We start from the raw sequence: 16,908 nt of genomic DNA, 5'->3' as shown, positions 1-16,908 counted from the left end.
ATCGGTTCCTGCCACAAGCCAAGCAAAGAATCTACACCTTTCCGGGACACGTGACTCCCACACCACCTCCCGCCAGTGGGTCTCCGGTACGGCCGGCGAAGAGATTCGCGTAAGCCGATTTGGCTGAGTAACATCCGTCCCTTGACCAATTTCAAGTCAAAGAGTCTGGCGCACCATCCACGAGTTGGATCCCACGAGACAAGTCCCAAAGAGTAAGGAACTCCTGGAGAGCTGCCCCCCACAAGTTGGACCCCACGTCGGTCAACCAAGCGCCGTCAAGAGCCTCCCGCACTGTGCGTGACTTCACGTGTTTGGGGCGAACACACGCCACAAGCGCCGGGAAGGCATCCTTGAGGCGGATACCATGCAGCCAACGGTCAGTCTAGAAGAGCGTGTGCCTTCCATCACCCACCCGAGAAGAGGTGACCGCCTCGAAAATGGCGTCAACCTCCCTCGGAGTCTCCAACGTAAACCCCCTCTAGGGCTTAGTGTTGTCAGTGCGCTCAATCCATCGCCAACGAACCCTCAAAGCCAAATTGAGGAGTTGAAGATTGGGATGCCAAGGATTTTTCTGCCTGTATTCATCACGTACGAATGTCTTTCCGAAGAACAACTCGCAACGATATCTTTTTTTCTTTTTCGAAGAACAACTCACAAGGATTTTCTTTTCGGAAAACGATATCGAGCAATCGTATAAACATACAGAGGAAAAACAACGTTCTGATGGGAAAGGTGTATTTGCACCTTTTTTTTGTTCGATTTTGTCTTTTAGCACCGACGAGCAAAACAGGCTACTCCTTCAATATCACTGATCACATCTATGCTACCTTTATTAATTAAAAAATATACTAGTGACACTTTAAAAATTCCATAATTTAATCTATCAACATCTACGATATTAAAATAGTTCATTAATCTCGTCGTGATATATATCTTTACTGTTTTGTTATATCTAAATTGCCTGATTTTTGTTAGAGATGAGTTGATTTCTCAACCATTTGATATGTTTTGTGCTTATGATTCGTAAGGAACTATTGAAAAAGGAGAGTGAGATGACGTCCAAATTATAATCCAACCATTGTGAAACGTCAACTGAGATTTAAGCATTTTCTTAAAGTTAGACAACTTAGATGTAGCCACATCCATATATTTACACATACTTATTTGATATCGTAAATATTACTATTTTTTCTAGAGTAACATGCACCCTTATCTTTACACACACACTTCCCCTGGCAACGATTTGAGTGGATTCATGACCTCGGCGGGGATGAAGGGATGGAAGCAGACATCAGAGATAGCTCCTTATCTGGCAACGGGTGCGACATTGCGTTGTGCACTCTTTGACGCTAATCCTGTAGAATTTTATAGTACAAGACGTTTTAATTCCCGCGTTTTATAAATCTTGTGAATCAAAGAGGACCTAACCATGAGTCACATGACCGCGGCTACGTAAGCCTCTTTTTGATTCGGAGGATAGGAAAAAAATCAAGGATAGAAAAAACACAAAGTTGCAATTCTATGCACATTTGAATCCTACGGGAATGTAATTGCAGACTGCGCCGGACAGGTCGCCTACGCAGCCAAGCTCCCCATTGGACTCATCTGCACAGTAGGGTATGGGCCGGACTCGCGTTTAGTGCTTCGAAGCATACAGTAGACAGGCACGAAATAATACCACGTGCTGTTTTGTTTTTTCTCCACTGGTTTTTTATTCAGGGTTTCAGCTTTTCTGCAACTCGCAACGATATTAATTTTTTTCTGAAAAACAACTCACAAGGATTTTCTTTTCGTGAAATGATGTCGAGCAATCGTATAAACATACAGCGGAAAAACAAAGTTCTGATGAGAAAGGTTCGTTTACAACTTTTTTTCGTTCTTGTCTTTTAACACCGACGTGCAAAACAGGCTAATTCAATATCACTGATCACGTCTATACTACCTTTACTACTTTCTTTAGTTGACACTTAAAAACCAATACACAGATCATTCTATGAACATCTAGGATTTTAAAATAGCTTTATTAATCTCGTCGTGATATGTCTCTTCACGCGTACTTATTTGATATCGTAAATATTACTGTTTTTTATAGAGTAAAATGCACTCTTATATCCCCCTCACTTCCCCTCGGCGACCATTTGAGTGGACCCGTGACCTCGACGGGGATGAAGGGAGCGAAGAAGACAACAGCGCCGTCGCCATGGGCAACACCTTATATGGCAACGCGTAGCAGCCGTCTGCGGGCCGACAATTTCGGTGGAGTTGCCTGCCTTGTGCACTCTTTCCTGTAGGCTTCAATAGTGCAAGACACTCTAATTCCTTCGTTTTATCTATTCGTGCGTTTTGAATTCTTGTGAATCAAAGAGGACCTAAAGCATGACTGCACCTTCGTAGCCTCTCTTTTATTCAGAGGATAGGAAAAAAAACAGGAATGGGAAAAAACACAACGTTGCAATGTTATGCACATTTGAATTCTACACGAATGTGATTGTATCAAAGTTTGTTGTTTGTTTGATTGAACAAATAAACTTTAACAAGCGGTTGGAGAGCAGATACAAAAAGTTCATTGAAAATGTTGTGCAAACGAACCTTAACCAAAAAAACAACATGATTTAATCCTATAATTAACAACCATATCGAAAAAGTTCCAAAATTTTCAAATCCTTCGAATCAAAGGCCCCTAAACATTTGAACCTGCATCGCTGAAATCGTTGGAGTGACGCTGAGTCACCACTCGCGGGCTGATGGCACCTTTTTTTTTTTTTTTTGAGAAACACGAGCTGATGGCACCTAACGAAGCGACCTCGTACGTCCATCACATGACGCTACTGCACGACAAGTCTACAACAGCACGGCCCACGGGCGAACCCAGCACGTCCGCGCGTTTCGGGAAATTTTCCACGAGAGGCACCCGGCCCGTCCGTTTCGGTCGCCCCCAACTTCCGGTCCCTTTCCAAGTTGGCCATGGACACGGACACTGTTGTCGTCGCACAGGCCTCGCGTGCGGTAAACACGAAAAATATCTCGACCCAGCCAGCGGTTACCGACGGACGGCTGCGAGCCAGGGAGGGAGGCCCCTCCTCGATGGGCGCCACGTTCCCATCCACCCGCCCTCGTTCGTATCGGCCCGTAGATCTCCCCGCTGGAATCGGTTGGTTCTCTGCCGCGAATTGGACGGTGGAAATGAGCCACGCCGGATCGCGGCTGGGCCACCCGGCGAGCGACAGACTGACAGGAGAAATGTGCACCGGCTAGCTGCCAAACCAGGGCGCGCAACTTGGATCGCCATCGCCGGTTCACTCGGGAGTGTCAAGTTGGATTTGCCCTGCCCTCCTCGCTGATGCAGACCTCTATGGTTGTTTTTCTTTTCTACGCTGCTGCCGGACTCCTCTGTTTTTCAGGCATTGGCGTGTAGACGGGCAGTCAGGCTCATATTGTCAGTTGGAGTAGGAAACTTTACCTGTTATTACTAGTTGCTAGGCCTGTAGTATGTTTATCGGTACGTCCACAGAAACAGGAGGAGGTAGTATAGCAGGGATGAATTCAATTAACGACAGTTATTTTGCTTCTAGTGGGGTGAAAATGAAAGAAAGGAACAGAAAGAGGATCCTCGTCCTTTGTACCACCAAGTTGACGTGCGTCCGTTCTGTAAGAAGTTACTTTCCTTCTTGAGCGATTCTAGTTGCTTTCTTTGCATTTTTCCACGTCATTTTAATTGTTTCTCCTCTCGATTTTGTGCAGTTTCTAGTTGATTTCGAGGTAAAGAAAGGTCTGAACAATCGGGTGTTTCAAATGAGTAGCAGTACATTGCCAATGTGCAGACCTACAGAGTGTACACATATGCGACCTCACAATTACATAGGTATAAATCGCAGGCCTACAGAATTTGCTTCCATCGTTTTGGGACAATGGGGATGAATCTACTTGAGGAAAGTTCAAGGACATACGGTAGGGTAACGAACACAGCTCCGATCGACCTTAATTGTGTGGTCACCGAGACTTGTGGCTCCGCTCGACCGTTCATATTCTACCGATAGATCTCAGCTTGGCATCTTCTGTGGCTTGTAAAGATTTTGATTCTTGCCATCATGTCCTACTCTTTTGGGCAGTCCTTTCAGACAGTGAAATAGCATCAACCCGGTTGGAATAGTTGCTCCCCCAAATTAAAATTGGACAATTCTTGCAACTCAAATGGCCTTATAGATGCATGCTGGTTTTAATAGTATTCACTTGTTGACTTCAAGTAAGAAAATGCTGCATTATTTGCCAGGGTGCAAAATCGGTCTTCTTACTTTTTTTCTTGTACTATAACTACTGACTTAAATTGATCCCCAAGAGCTCGTGGAGTAAGTACCACCTCAGGTGCAGATGAGAACGATTGGCTGAACCTTGAACAATCGTACGGTAGTCGCCTCGTGTTTCTGCTCCGCGCAGCGCGAGATTTTTGTGTCAGACGCTGGCAAACGTCAAGCGAGCGTGATAGATGCGTGACCGGTTCGCGTTAGCTGTACTTCGAACGTAGTTTCCCTCTCTAACGCATGACTAACAGCAGCTCGCGTAACGCTGCTAGTGCTAGCCCATGTGTGCGTACGTAACCAATAACTGCTTCGCACTCACTGGCCGGTTTTTCGATCCATGCATACAACCATCTACGCCCTCCGTCTCATATCAAGTGACGAAATATTACATGTATCTAAACGCTTTTCGTGTATAGATACATCCATATTTAGGCAAATTTGAGTCACTTATATGGGACGGAGGATGCACGTATTATTGCTAGGACGGCTCCTGCACATGCATATTATTCTGAACTCCAGCCTCTAGGTTTCTTGGTCTTTTTCTAAGAGCTACCGGCAGTCAACACGAACAAAAGGGTTAATAGATCTCATATACTCCCTCCGTTACATATTAAGTGACTCAAATTTATCCAAATATGGATGTATCTATGCGTAAAAAACATCTAAGTACATGTAATAGAAAGTCACTTAATATGGGATGGAGTGAGTATTTTCCTTTCCTGCCAGTCACATATCCTCTGTCTTCTACTTGTACATATGCAATTTTTTTGACAAAAAGCAACATGGTTGCGATTCATTGATTAAGCAAGGAGGATATACAAGAGTCTCAGCGGCCCCTAAACGGCAAACAACAAAGAGGTATATACAGAGATCGGCAAAGGCCGGCAACAAAAGAAATTAGTCAGGAGGTCTAACTCGATGGAACCAAAACTGCTCAATCATGGGATAAGGCTAGCTCGCTTGTGGCCGGCGAATCGCCAGGCCGCAATCACCTCAATGGCGAAGCCGATGATCGACGAGTTGGTGGAACGCTTCGCATTGAACTTATTGTCATTTCTTTCCTTCCAAACCGTCCACCAGAACAGCAACATATGCAATTTCCCAGCAGTATCCCCACAAATTCTCCTACTTTACTGTATGCACTTAAAGCTTGCAGGAGCCAACTAGCCATCGATCTGATCATTTTAAGGCTTTATGAACCCCTAACACCTGTGCACAAGTACCACATCATAAGTTCTCTCTTACCATGGGCAAATGCCAAGAAATTCACCCGAACGCCTGCTAATTATCCCCTGCGAAGATCAAGCAAATCACCCAAGCTTGACCATATCACGTGAAGCAGGAAAATGTCAAGACGTTTATCGCTTGGATTTTCCACTACTAGCGGCTAGTCGGTGTGGTCTCCACGGCCGGCCCCAATGGACAGGGACGCCGTCGATGAGAAATCGCCAGCGATGCAGCGCCACGCCTCCTCTATCTCGACTCGATCTCCGGCCGGCCGCGGGCGTTCGATCCTCTCCTTCGGCGTCGCTCTCCTGTTCCCCCCGGCGCGTTCTCTCCTTCCATCGATCTGGCATCCCCGGCCAGCCTTTCTTATCCTATTCCTACCCGCGGTTAAACACCACCCGTGAGGCTGTGACTGGTCTCCGGCGCTCCGATCGCCATACCAGTTACTCTCGCCGCTATCCTTTGCTCTCTGTTCAACGTGCATCTCGTGTTTTCTGAAGAGACTCTGCTGTCCAGACTTCTGCAATACCTGCAGGTGTTCGTGTTGTTTACTTGTCCTTGCCTGCCTTCCGGTAAAGCTGCTTCATGAAGTGTGGCAGCAAGTCGTGAGAACCTTCCTTACCTGAGAAATCAAGAATTTTGCACCCGTGTAAAATATCTGAAAGAATTGAAGTTCCGGACCAGCGAGCTTGATGTCAAATATCTGAACATATATACCAGTGGAAAACAAGGAGAGAGAAAATACACGCAAAAACATGTGTGAAGAATATGCTGAAGAATATACAGGGTGCTTGGCGCCATGTCTGGAAAAACCTGACCTACGTCGAGCCCATACAGTCTGTGTTGCAATAATAGGACGCAATACATGGTAAGCCCGGACAGGGAATCTGGGAATGGCCACGTGCACCAGAGACGGCGTCCAAGATAGTCATGTATGTAGATGGAATTGCATCCAGGTACATATCACACGTTCATATTCTAGTTCTAGCGGAGTGAACATTACTCTGCGTCCGAGAGGAGCCAAATCATGGGTGATAGTGGGTCTTTCATGGACTCGAGGATAGACACGCTCGCCGGACGCTGGCGATATGTGTAGTTTCGGATCTACCGTCGCGTTAATCGCTCCAGCTAGTTGACTCCGACTTACAAGAGTAAATATGCAGAAAAAGCAGTGGCTACCAATCGGCAAGCTTGACTTCAGACGAAAGCGTGTGATAATTTTCATACGGTGGTCCTGCTACGGGCGCAAGCTTTATCGCGGCATGTCATCGCGTTCTCTTCCGCTGGATCGATTGGGCAGTCAGATACTCAGATGGGCCATGCATCATGCGGCCGAGTCCGGGATGGTCCACGCATCAACAACCTCCCTGGGCCTCCTGCCTTTGAGTCGTAGGCCCACGGGCCCAGGCTAGTGGGGTCTCGGGCTGCATGGTTCGTTGGTTCGCTTCCGCTAGGCATTCGCGAATCGCGATTCCGTTGGTGGCTGGCCCTTTATTCTAAAAAAAAAGTTGGTGACGGGCCCCACCTGCTAGTGTCGTGACGTCACGGCTCTTACATCAGTCCTGTCCTGTGGGTAAAAAGAGAAAGAAAAAAAAACGATGTCGAGCAAAATCCTGTGATGACGAAACTTTCACTAGCGGCTCTCGTTGTTTCGACGAGACAAATATTTCAGAGCAGGAGTTCCTTGTGTTGTGTGACCTACCAATATTCAAGTAATGATCAGGCGGCATGCTTTGTTTGTGTGATTGTGTTAGTGATTTCAGTCGTACAACTCAGCGGCGCCCGGGCTCATTGACACTGAAGTAGCACCATGATCATGTTCACTCTGGTCCAGCTCTACCTGGATTTTTTTGTACAGATTGATGCAGAAGAGGTTTTTATCTGGAAGAAAAATAGGACAATTCAATCATGAAGGTTGGAGCTGCACGCATTCTAGGCACGAATAGACGCAGGTCGTTGCCTTTTATTTTAGGTCTTGTTTCGATGAGCTGGGATGGCGTTCGATTTCCGCAGGTTACGTTCGAGCGTCAGCGCAAGAACTGGGCAAACGGTGAATTGCAACAAGGAAAGGAAGATAATCGGAACGCAGTTTTCAAAAAAATAAATAAATTCGGAACGCACAATTATTTAGTTCAGTCCATTCCCCGGCCCAAGCTATACACTTTTCCTTTTTTTCTTCCTTGGCAGTTCTGCTTCCAGTGGGCTATCAGCACTTGAAATTTAGTCCATGAAAAGCCCACGTCAAGAAGCAACGAAGCAACCCAGAAAAGGCCTCAGCCCATTAAATTCGAAGGCCTACTTGCCAGGCTGAACGGGCTCCGCGGCGTGAACGTCGAAAGAACAGAACATGCTCCTATGCGGCTGCGCGCTTCAGTTTTTTCCGCCGCCGCCTCGCCGTCGCCGTCCTCATCCTCCTCGATCGGCGACCGCGGCTAATCTCGCCGAGGTAACCAAACATCCTCTCGCCTCTTCCTCTCCTACTTCCCGCATTTCCCGCCTCGCATTTTTTGCCAATAGTAACCAAATACCGACCCCTCTGTTAGACTCGCCTCGTTTTTGCGGCTAGGTTTTGACTTGTTTTTATGTTGTCGATTTTCTTGTACTTGTACTATGAATTTTTCTGAATGCTCATCCACACTGCACTATTTTTTATGTGTTCTCCATTCTATTGGCTGATCGACCTTAACTAGCAGCAGCAAAGCTTTAACCTCATGGGATGGAAAAGATAAGCCAAATGTTCTCACCCTGATAGAGCAGGTGCATAAAAAGTGTGATGGTTAAGGCAAACTAGTCAAGTAGCTGCTGCAAAACTAATACTGTACTATCTCTGCCATAAAAAAATCAGAGAAGAATGCCCCAATCTTCAGTTCCTCAAGTGTTGGTGAAAGTGGGTGATAGGGGATAAGAACAGATATGAGTTGTTTGTTATTTTTATTTGTCTCAGCTTGATTCTTGAACACGTGTTGTTTCCTTCGGTCAGTGCACCCGCATCTCATTTCTCTGTTAGTTACACCAGCTTTGTTGACGCCTTGGTGCGAGAATTCACTTGACGAAAATTTAGATCTGAATTATTTTTTGTTGGTTTATCACAACTTTCATCAGTCATGCATCTATCTCTCTATCACGAAATAAAAAATGAGGTGCTTATTGAGCAAAAATTTACAATTGATGTGCCATTGTGATTTGGTAGCTACTGAATTGCCTTGATGTTGATTTTTTCGTAAGATTTTATTGATGAACCTGGAGGTTACCTCTTTCGTGCAACATCTAACAGTAAAGATACTATGCTTTGCACATGAAGATGTTAACAGATCTAATATGTGGTCTGAAATAGCTGTCTTGCATTTTGTTTTTGTTCCTATTCTAGGCGAGGCCAGTATTTGGGACCGCCGATATTAAAGTCTACAGAAGGTATGTTTACTACAATTCATTCTCCAGGTCACTTACAGTAATTTTGCTTAACCTTTGTTGCAGCTTTTTAATGACTGTTCTGAAGTGCTTTTATGCTCCTCTAGTAGTAGCATTTTCATTTTTGACTACTTCAATTTGTTTAGTTAGTTTATCATGAGAATCGACAGAAGCATTACTCTTTCTTTTCCATTCACCCAAATCTGATTTCAGTAGTCACATCCTTCTCAACCTCCCATTTTAGCATTTATAATTTAAAACTCAAGGAAGAGGTTTTGGCTAGGAGTTGGAGACTTGGAATAGTTTTCTACTGGCAAGCTTGTCTATGAAAGATTCCTGATCTGGTACTTTCCTTTAGTTGCTAGAAAGTAGTTGAATTTTAGAAATCCTCTCATCAATGTGGATACATGAGTAGCTAAAGTTAGATGGCGAGTACCGAAGGCCACTGTCATCGGAGTGTATACACTGATCTTTAAAGTAAAAATGCAATGCTTTTATTCTTTCTCTCTCACATTCACTCACTATTGTATAGCTTCATTACGATTTTTAACCATGGCTTTAATCGTTAATACTCAAGAACTAATCACAGCTTTTCTGGCTCATGATTGATGCATCCACTAGTCATCAACTCGTCATTAAGCCACAGCCATGTTTGACCATCAGTATTCATCCCTCATTGAGTAAATAAGCAATGGCGCATGCACTAGTCTGAAGGGGACATTCATATGCACATTTTAATCGAAGAAACTTTTTTTCTGTTTAACCATTGATTACTGATGGTCTCGGGACAATGTTACATCCTGTTATATTTTAGTAGCCGGCATCAGTTTCTTTGACAAAATTAAATCGGTCATCTTGTAAAGCACATGCTGAAGTAATAATTTATCCTTCACACTGTTTAAGTATTTATATGTTGCAGTCTTGAACTCTTGGCTCTTGGGTGCTCCAGTTCTAATATCCATGTTCAGTTCAGAAGACTTGGTCATTTAACATTGCTTTACATGGACTGTCTTATTTCTGTTGACATGATAGTGCAACCTAAGACCTAGTATTAGTGTTGGCCAATAGCTATGTCACAACAGTGACATGTAACGAGTCTCCATTTATGAGTGGATCTGCTTTGTCAGCTGGAGAGCGAAGTTTTGTTCTGTATCCAAGAAAAAGTGGGTGGTGGTACTTCCTTTACTAGTTTCGTCCCATCAAGGGAACAAGGTCCATATAGAATAGGAAATCAGTAGGCTTCTGGGAAATCAGTAGAATTCTGTATGGAACAAGGTCCATGTTGAATTGGATATTAGTGTAGATACAAACATCTAGTATGCATGATGGGTGTCTAGGCATGAGCAAAAGGATAAGGTGCTGTTCTGGAAGAACTATTCAGGTGATTTTAATTTTTCTTGTAGAATTCACAGCACAAGTCCGGAGTAGGAAGATAGGAAAATGGTCAGATAATATGGAGCATGGGTAATTCAACGGCAGAGTCCACATCTCAACCAATTAAGATCCCTATCTTCGCAATTGATCATATGTTGTGGTCATATTAAATATTGTATGACGAGAGAAACTATGCTTTGTGTTCCTCCTTTTTGAAAGTTGAGTATATAAGACAAAACAAATATATACCATACAAATACTGGACAGACATCATGGCATTTGCCAATTGAGTCAAATCCCATTTTAAAACCGCATATGTAATATACTCCCTCCGATCCTAAATTATTGTCATTGTTTAGTTCAAATTTGCACTAAAACAACGACAACAATTTAGGATCTGAGGGAGTATTAGAAATGATTTTTATAATACAAATACACTTTGAGTTACACAAGTAGCTGAACATCCCCCTTTTTGATGGGAAAGGAAACTCTGTCCTTAATCCGCAACTCCCCACTGTATAGCTGGGGATAACCCCATACGATGATCAAAATAAACTGCATATAGTAGCTAAGATTGACGCTATACTTGTTTGTTCATATTCACAGCCATTCACCGCTCAACTTCATGTTACGTTTTCCTTACATGGAGTTGGGTTCTGTTTGATTTTTGGCTAACTTTGCCATCTCTGAGCGTTTTCATATCCTATGACGATGTTGATTTTTCACATAATATATTCGTGAAGTCGTGATGCAACCAGTGGCTACTGCTCAACTTCTCCTTGTCTGTATCAACTTTCTAGTAAGATGTGATCAAACCTGGTTTTCTTCACAGGAATGACTTTGAAGCAACGTGTATGCATTGAAAAGAAAGAAGTGTATGCGCGTTCGTTTGGTTACATTGGGTACTCTTGAGCCATAATTCTTTCCTTTCCCTTCGTGGCCAGTAGGACCTGAGGTGTGTGTTTAGGACCCTATCTCAATGGTTAGGACTGGTGGGCAGGCCAGACCTGCTCCGGCGTGTTTAGGATCGCTGGTGACACACTCTAGGACTCATATCTGCATTTTCAAACTATTAGGACCCAGAAGACACCACACAAATATTTTTAGGACCTGCTGTGCATTTAACTCCGCAAAAATCTTACTCTCTCCGATTCTAAATTGTTGTCTAAATATTACATGTATCTAGACACCTTTTAAGAATAGATACATCCATATTTGGACAAATATGAGACAAGAATTTAGGATCGGAGGGAGTATTTTTCAAATTTCAGAAAAAAAATCACTCAACCAATACGTAGGTAGAAACTTAACCATACAAAAATCACAAAATGTAACAATACTGAAGCAACTTGTTTCGTACTCAAATATTTTTAGGACCTGCTGCGCATTTAACTCCGCAAAAATCTTATTTTTCAAATTTAAAAAAAAATCACTCAACCAATACATAGGTAGAAACTTAACCATACAAAAATCACAAAATGTAACAATACTGAAGCAACTTGTTTCGTACTTTATTTTGTGAATTTGACATAGCTTGTGAATGTTCATATTCCATTACGAAAATTGACAAGGCTGAGCTTCTAACCAGATGGGTGCTTTTATGATTTTCTCTCTCGAATTTCTACAAAACTTAAGATAACGATTTTTGCCAAGCTATTGGCTTCATCCATGTCCATGTTCTAAAAATTCAGACTAGGAAATAGCACCTCACCTCGCGCGTACCAGAATTAGATTGAAAATTTCCCCGTGTTTTAGGCAAACCATGTCTCCATCAGATTACTGCAGGGAGTATGGAATCTACAATTCTTCGTTTCAAACAAACAAGACCGGTTTGGAATCCAACCATTTTGAAAGTGCACATGTTAGTATCTGTATCAAACAAATAAGACTGGTTTGACATCCAACCAGTTTGAAAGTGCACTTGTTAATATCTGTATCAAACAAATGACATCGGTTTGGTTTGACAGGACAGCTACTTTCAAAGTGCGCTTTTAAAATCTGGCTTAAATCTGGTTTGGTTTGACACCCACTATTTTGAAAGCGCGCTTTTAAAATCTGGCTTCAACAACAGAATATTTACTGGTTTTCTGCTGTGCGTGTAGTTGGCTTTCTGCTAGTTCGTCTTTTGGTTGATTCCTCTCTCATGTGAACCTGTCCCATGACGAGGTAACGAGCGGCGACGTACGCTAATCAATGGGCTGCTTCGGTCAGGCCCTACACCTAAACTTCCCAACTAACTATTCCGACTCAATTAAAGCCAGAAAATAATAATTTGAAGCCACTAGTCTCCATAGAAACCCAGCTGCCATTTTACGTTTTTTTCTCAGCTTAAAGACACACTATTTGCCTCGTCATCAGAATTTATTATATTTGATGCACGGGAAAAAGGGAAAACGTGAACATGCGAGTCCCCTGATACGATCAGTACTACAGTACGAGTACTGCACTACTGCTACTGCCTTCTCATAAATTCAAGACGCTGGTGAGAAAACGAGCAAACCCATTGCGTTGGTTTACCCTGAGCCATCGGCTAACATCATACATTCATACTACACGTCTTGAGTCGCAGGTTTAGCTTAATTACGTGCGCCCATGGCGATGGCGCTCTAGAAGTAATGCCCCCGTAAGTTAGCTGAAAGGTTTGGAATTGGACTTAAACACACCGTCCTGGGCCTCTTTCCCTCCCACCATCACCACCAACCTAGCTGGCTAGCCTGCCCTGCGTATATTTACTCCCCATCTCGTCGCTCCGCTGCTTACCCCCTCTCCGCTTCCTTCCCTTCCATCTCCATCTCCTCGTGAGATCGAGACCAAGATTCAGCAATGGTGTCCCAAAGGTTCAAGCCGGTGGAGGAGTGCAGCTGCGAGGGGCGGTCGGAGCAGACGGTGGCGGCGGACTTCGACGGCACGCTGCTGAGGTCCTCCAACGCCTTCCCGTACTACCTCCTGGTGGCCCTGGAGGCCGGCAGCGTGCTCCGCGCCGTGGCGCTGCTCCTGTCCGTGCCCTTCGTCTACGTCACCTACATTTTCTTCTCCGAGTCGCTGGCCATCGGCACGCTCGTGTACATCTCCGTGGCCGGGCTCAAGGTGCGGAGCATCGAGATGGCGGCGCGGTCGGTGCTGCCCAGGTTCTACGCCGAGGACGTGCACCCGGAGAGCTGGAGGGTGTTCAGCTCCTTCGGCAAGCGGTACATCGTCACGGCCAGCCCCAGGATCATGGTGGAGCCATTCGCGAAGGCGTTCCTCGGCGCCGACAGGGTGGTCGGCACGGAGCTGGAGGTCGGCAAGTCCGGCAAGGCCACCGGGTTCATGGTCAAGCCCGGGGTGCTCGTGGGGGATCACAAGAAGCAGGCCGTTGTCAAGGAGCTCGGCGACGCCGTGCCCGACGTCGGCATGGGCGACAGGGAGAGTGATTTCAACTTCATGTCCATTTGCAAGGTTCGATGGTCTCTTCAGCTTTTCCTTCTCCTTTACTCGCTTTTCTGAATTATTACCTTTCTGAATTAACTGTGGGGAACTGCTGTAAAATTGTTATCTAGGCAGATTCCGCGTCACCTGTTCTGTTTTCACGAAATTTCGTCGAATCCCTGAATTTTAAACATGCATGGGTACGTAGTAGTATTATGGAAACGCTAATTAAGTAGCATTAGCAGCAATTCCTGACACCAGTAGCTAGCACTAGAGGCGTCCTTTGTTTTATGGCGACGTGTGAAGTGTTCATTCACGCGCTCACGCGAGCGAAATCGCTGGATAGAGTTTGGTCAGTTGGTAACCAACTGACTATGCGGTGACCTGAAATTCAGTTGGTGACCAACTGCGCTGTGAGGTGACCTCAGATTTCATCAGGGTACAATAGGCACTGGGAGTTGTTCAGCTGCAGGTTTAGCAGCGACGGGTTCAGTCGCTAATCAACCAAACTGCACAGTCGCAAACGTAATTCGGCCCAGAGACAGCTTGTCCGTGGCCCCCGTGGCGGAGTGAATGCCCAGCCTCCATTTACGGTTGTTTGGTGAGAATTCAAGCCTTGTCCAGGGCGCATTCAAGGAGATGGATCGCCTGGCTTGCCGTCCGAGACATCAAAGCTGGAGCTGACTAGCCGAGCCTGACTGCCAGATCTACGGGCCGCTCCTTTTTCTTCCTCTCCTGCTACCGTCCTGGTCGACTTGCAGAGAAATAAAGTCGCAATTGTTTTTTCTTTTCTTTGGGACCGTCGTTCTGGCACTGTTCTAAGAGAATAACTAATTTCCTTCTTTGGGGGTGGGGAGGCTGCCACCGACTTTTATGGCGTCAGATTTGCAGTTAATCTGTATCTCTGTCCTGGCCTACTGCTAGGAGTTGTTTACTGTATTTTGGCCTCAGTTCCCTACTGCCTGTGGCCTGTGGCCTGTTCTGTCAACAGTGTCAACCTAGCTAAACCAGCAACCGTGAGTCCGTGACATCTTTACCGGTAGCCTAATATGCTATCGCAATAATTCATTACTACTACGTAGTACTAATCTGAAATTGCAATAAGCAGTACCGAACCAAGCATGTGGATTCAGAACCTGTAATTAATTTCAGCAGGTGTACAATTGTACCAACATTGAGTGCATGGCAAAATTAATCGAGTATGCTGATCAAAATAAACACTAGTACTGCATGACTCGTGGTACCACTACATATGTAGAGATTTCTCCGCGTCGATAATTGACGCTTGGGATGCACGCTGAGCAACGTACTGTGGTGTCCTGATGCCGTGCAGGAAGCCTACCTCGTGACATCCAGGAAGTACAGCCCGTTGCCCAAGAACCAGCTGCTGAGCCCGCTGATCCTCCACGACGGGCGCCTCGTGCAGCGCCCGACGCCGCTGGTGGCGCTCGTCACCTTCCTCTGGATGCCGTTCGGCTTCGCGCTGGCGCTCCTCCGCGTCTACATCAACCTGCCCCTGCCCGAGCGCATCGTCTTCTACATCTACCACATGATGGGCATCAGGCTCATCGTGAAGGGCAACCCGCCGCCTCCCCCCAAGAAAGGGAGCCCCGGCGTCCTCTTCGTGTGCAACCACCGCACGGTGCTCGACCCGATCGAGGTCGCCGTCGCGCTCGGCCGCAAGGTGAGCTGCGTCACGTACAGCATCTCCAAGTTCTCGGAGCTCATCTCGCCGATCAAGGCCGTGGCGCTGACGCGGGAGCGCGAGAAGGACGCCGAGAACATCCGGAGGCTGCTGGAGGAAGGCGACCTGGTCATCTGCCCCGAAGGCACCACCTGCCGCGAGCCCTTCCTCCTGCGGTTCAGCGCGCTCTTCGCCGAGCTCACCGACCGCATCGTGCCCGTGGCGATCAACACCAAGGAGAGCATGTTCCACGGCTCCACCGTGCGGGGGTTCAAGCTCATGGACCCTTACTTCTTCTTCATGAACCCGCGGCCCGTCTACGAGGTCACGTTCCTCAACATGCTGCCCAAGGAGCTCACCTGCGGCGGGGGCAAGTCCCCCATCGAGGTCGCCAACTACATCCAGAAGACGCTCAGCGACCAGCTCGGCTTCGAGTGCACTGCCATCACGCGCAAGGAGAAGTACGGCATTCTGGCAGGCACCGACGGACGCGTGCCGTCCAAGAACAAGGACACGGATAAGGAGAAGAAGTAGCGGATGGATCGATCAGGGTACTCCGTCCCGGGCTACTTGTTGTTATTGTTTACAGTTTACTACTACGATTAATTGTTATTTGTCAAGAAGTTGGTCAATTACTCACTGTATTTGCAGGAAATTAAGAGGACAGTGTCGTGTATTAGCTCGGAGATCACAATTATCTAAGTACCAATAATTGTTTCTTTGCACCAAAAGATGAGCAATTTTATGGATGATTTTCGTAGTTTTGTCAGTCAGGTGTATATATTACTAGCGATTGTTTTGAGCTATCGTACCCTCGTACTTTTTAGAGTACTGATTCTAGCTTCTTTTATGAAAGAAAAATTCATAAGACCACACGCTTTGTGTCATTTGTAACGCAAAATCACAGATTTGCCACATTTGTAACGCAAAATCACAGTTGTGGCAAATCTTCTCACATAATCACATAATCACAACTGATTTTTTTTTAGAAGTAAAATTTACTCTTTTCTTCAGAATTGCGTAGTGATTCTGGCGTGCTTTAAGGTCCCCCTAAAGCCCCAGCAAAACAAATGCCTAGAGAGCAGCCCAAAAAGAAAAGCCCGAGGAGGTAAAGGAGGCCCACAATCGGGCAAGCACTTAGAGATAAAAGCCAATAATTATTCTAAAAAAAAGATAAACGCCAATCATTGATCGCTACGCACATACCTGTTGTAGATATAGTTCGAATATTCGACCGATATTCTCTCTTCCTAAGCTTCTTCAACCTCTATTCGGGTGTATAAGCCCTGCAAGTCTAAATCAACAATTTAACTATTCCCTCTGTCCAACAAAAAATGTCTCAACTTTAACTAAATTTGAATGCATCTATAAAGTAACTCATGTCTAGATACATTCAAATTTTGACAAATTTGAGACATCTTTTGTTGGACGGTGGGAGTAACAGATTTAAGTTCTATGACAAGAAAAATATATCATAAAAACTCATTTGATTACGAATTTAATGATATA

At 45.3% G+C, this 16,908-nt stretch overlaps 1 protein-coding gene across 1 annotated transcript; it reads left to right on the top strand.

Moving 5' to 3' along the window:
- Positions 1 to 12,833: 12,833 nt before the first annotated feature.
- On the top strand, positions 12,834 to 16,168 carry LOC100832939 (glycerol-3-phosphate 2-O-acyltransferase 6). Its single transcript, XM_003564591.4, has 2 exons — positions 12,834 to 13,745; positions 15,049 to 16,168. The coding sequence occupies exons 1-2, from the start codon at positions 13,131 to 13,133 to the stop codon at positions 15,931 to 15,933; spliced, it is 1,500 nt and encodes a 499-aa protein (XP_003564639.1). The 5' UTR covers positions 12,834 to 13,130; the 3' UTR covers positions 15,934 to 16,168.
- Positions 16,169 to 16,908: the final 740 nt, after the last annotated feature.

Source organism: Brachypodium distachyon, chromosome 2, assembly GCF_000005505.3.
Source record: "Brachypodium distachyon strain Bd21 chromosome 2, Brachypodium_distachyon_v3.0, whole genome shotgun sequence".
Taxonomy (NCBI): Eukaryota; Viridiplantae; Streptophyta; class Magnoliopsida; order Poales; family Poaceae; genus Brachypodium; species Brachypodium distachyon.
This window is presented reverse-complemented; position numbering and strand designations above follow the sequence as displayed.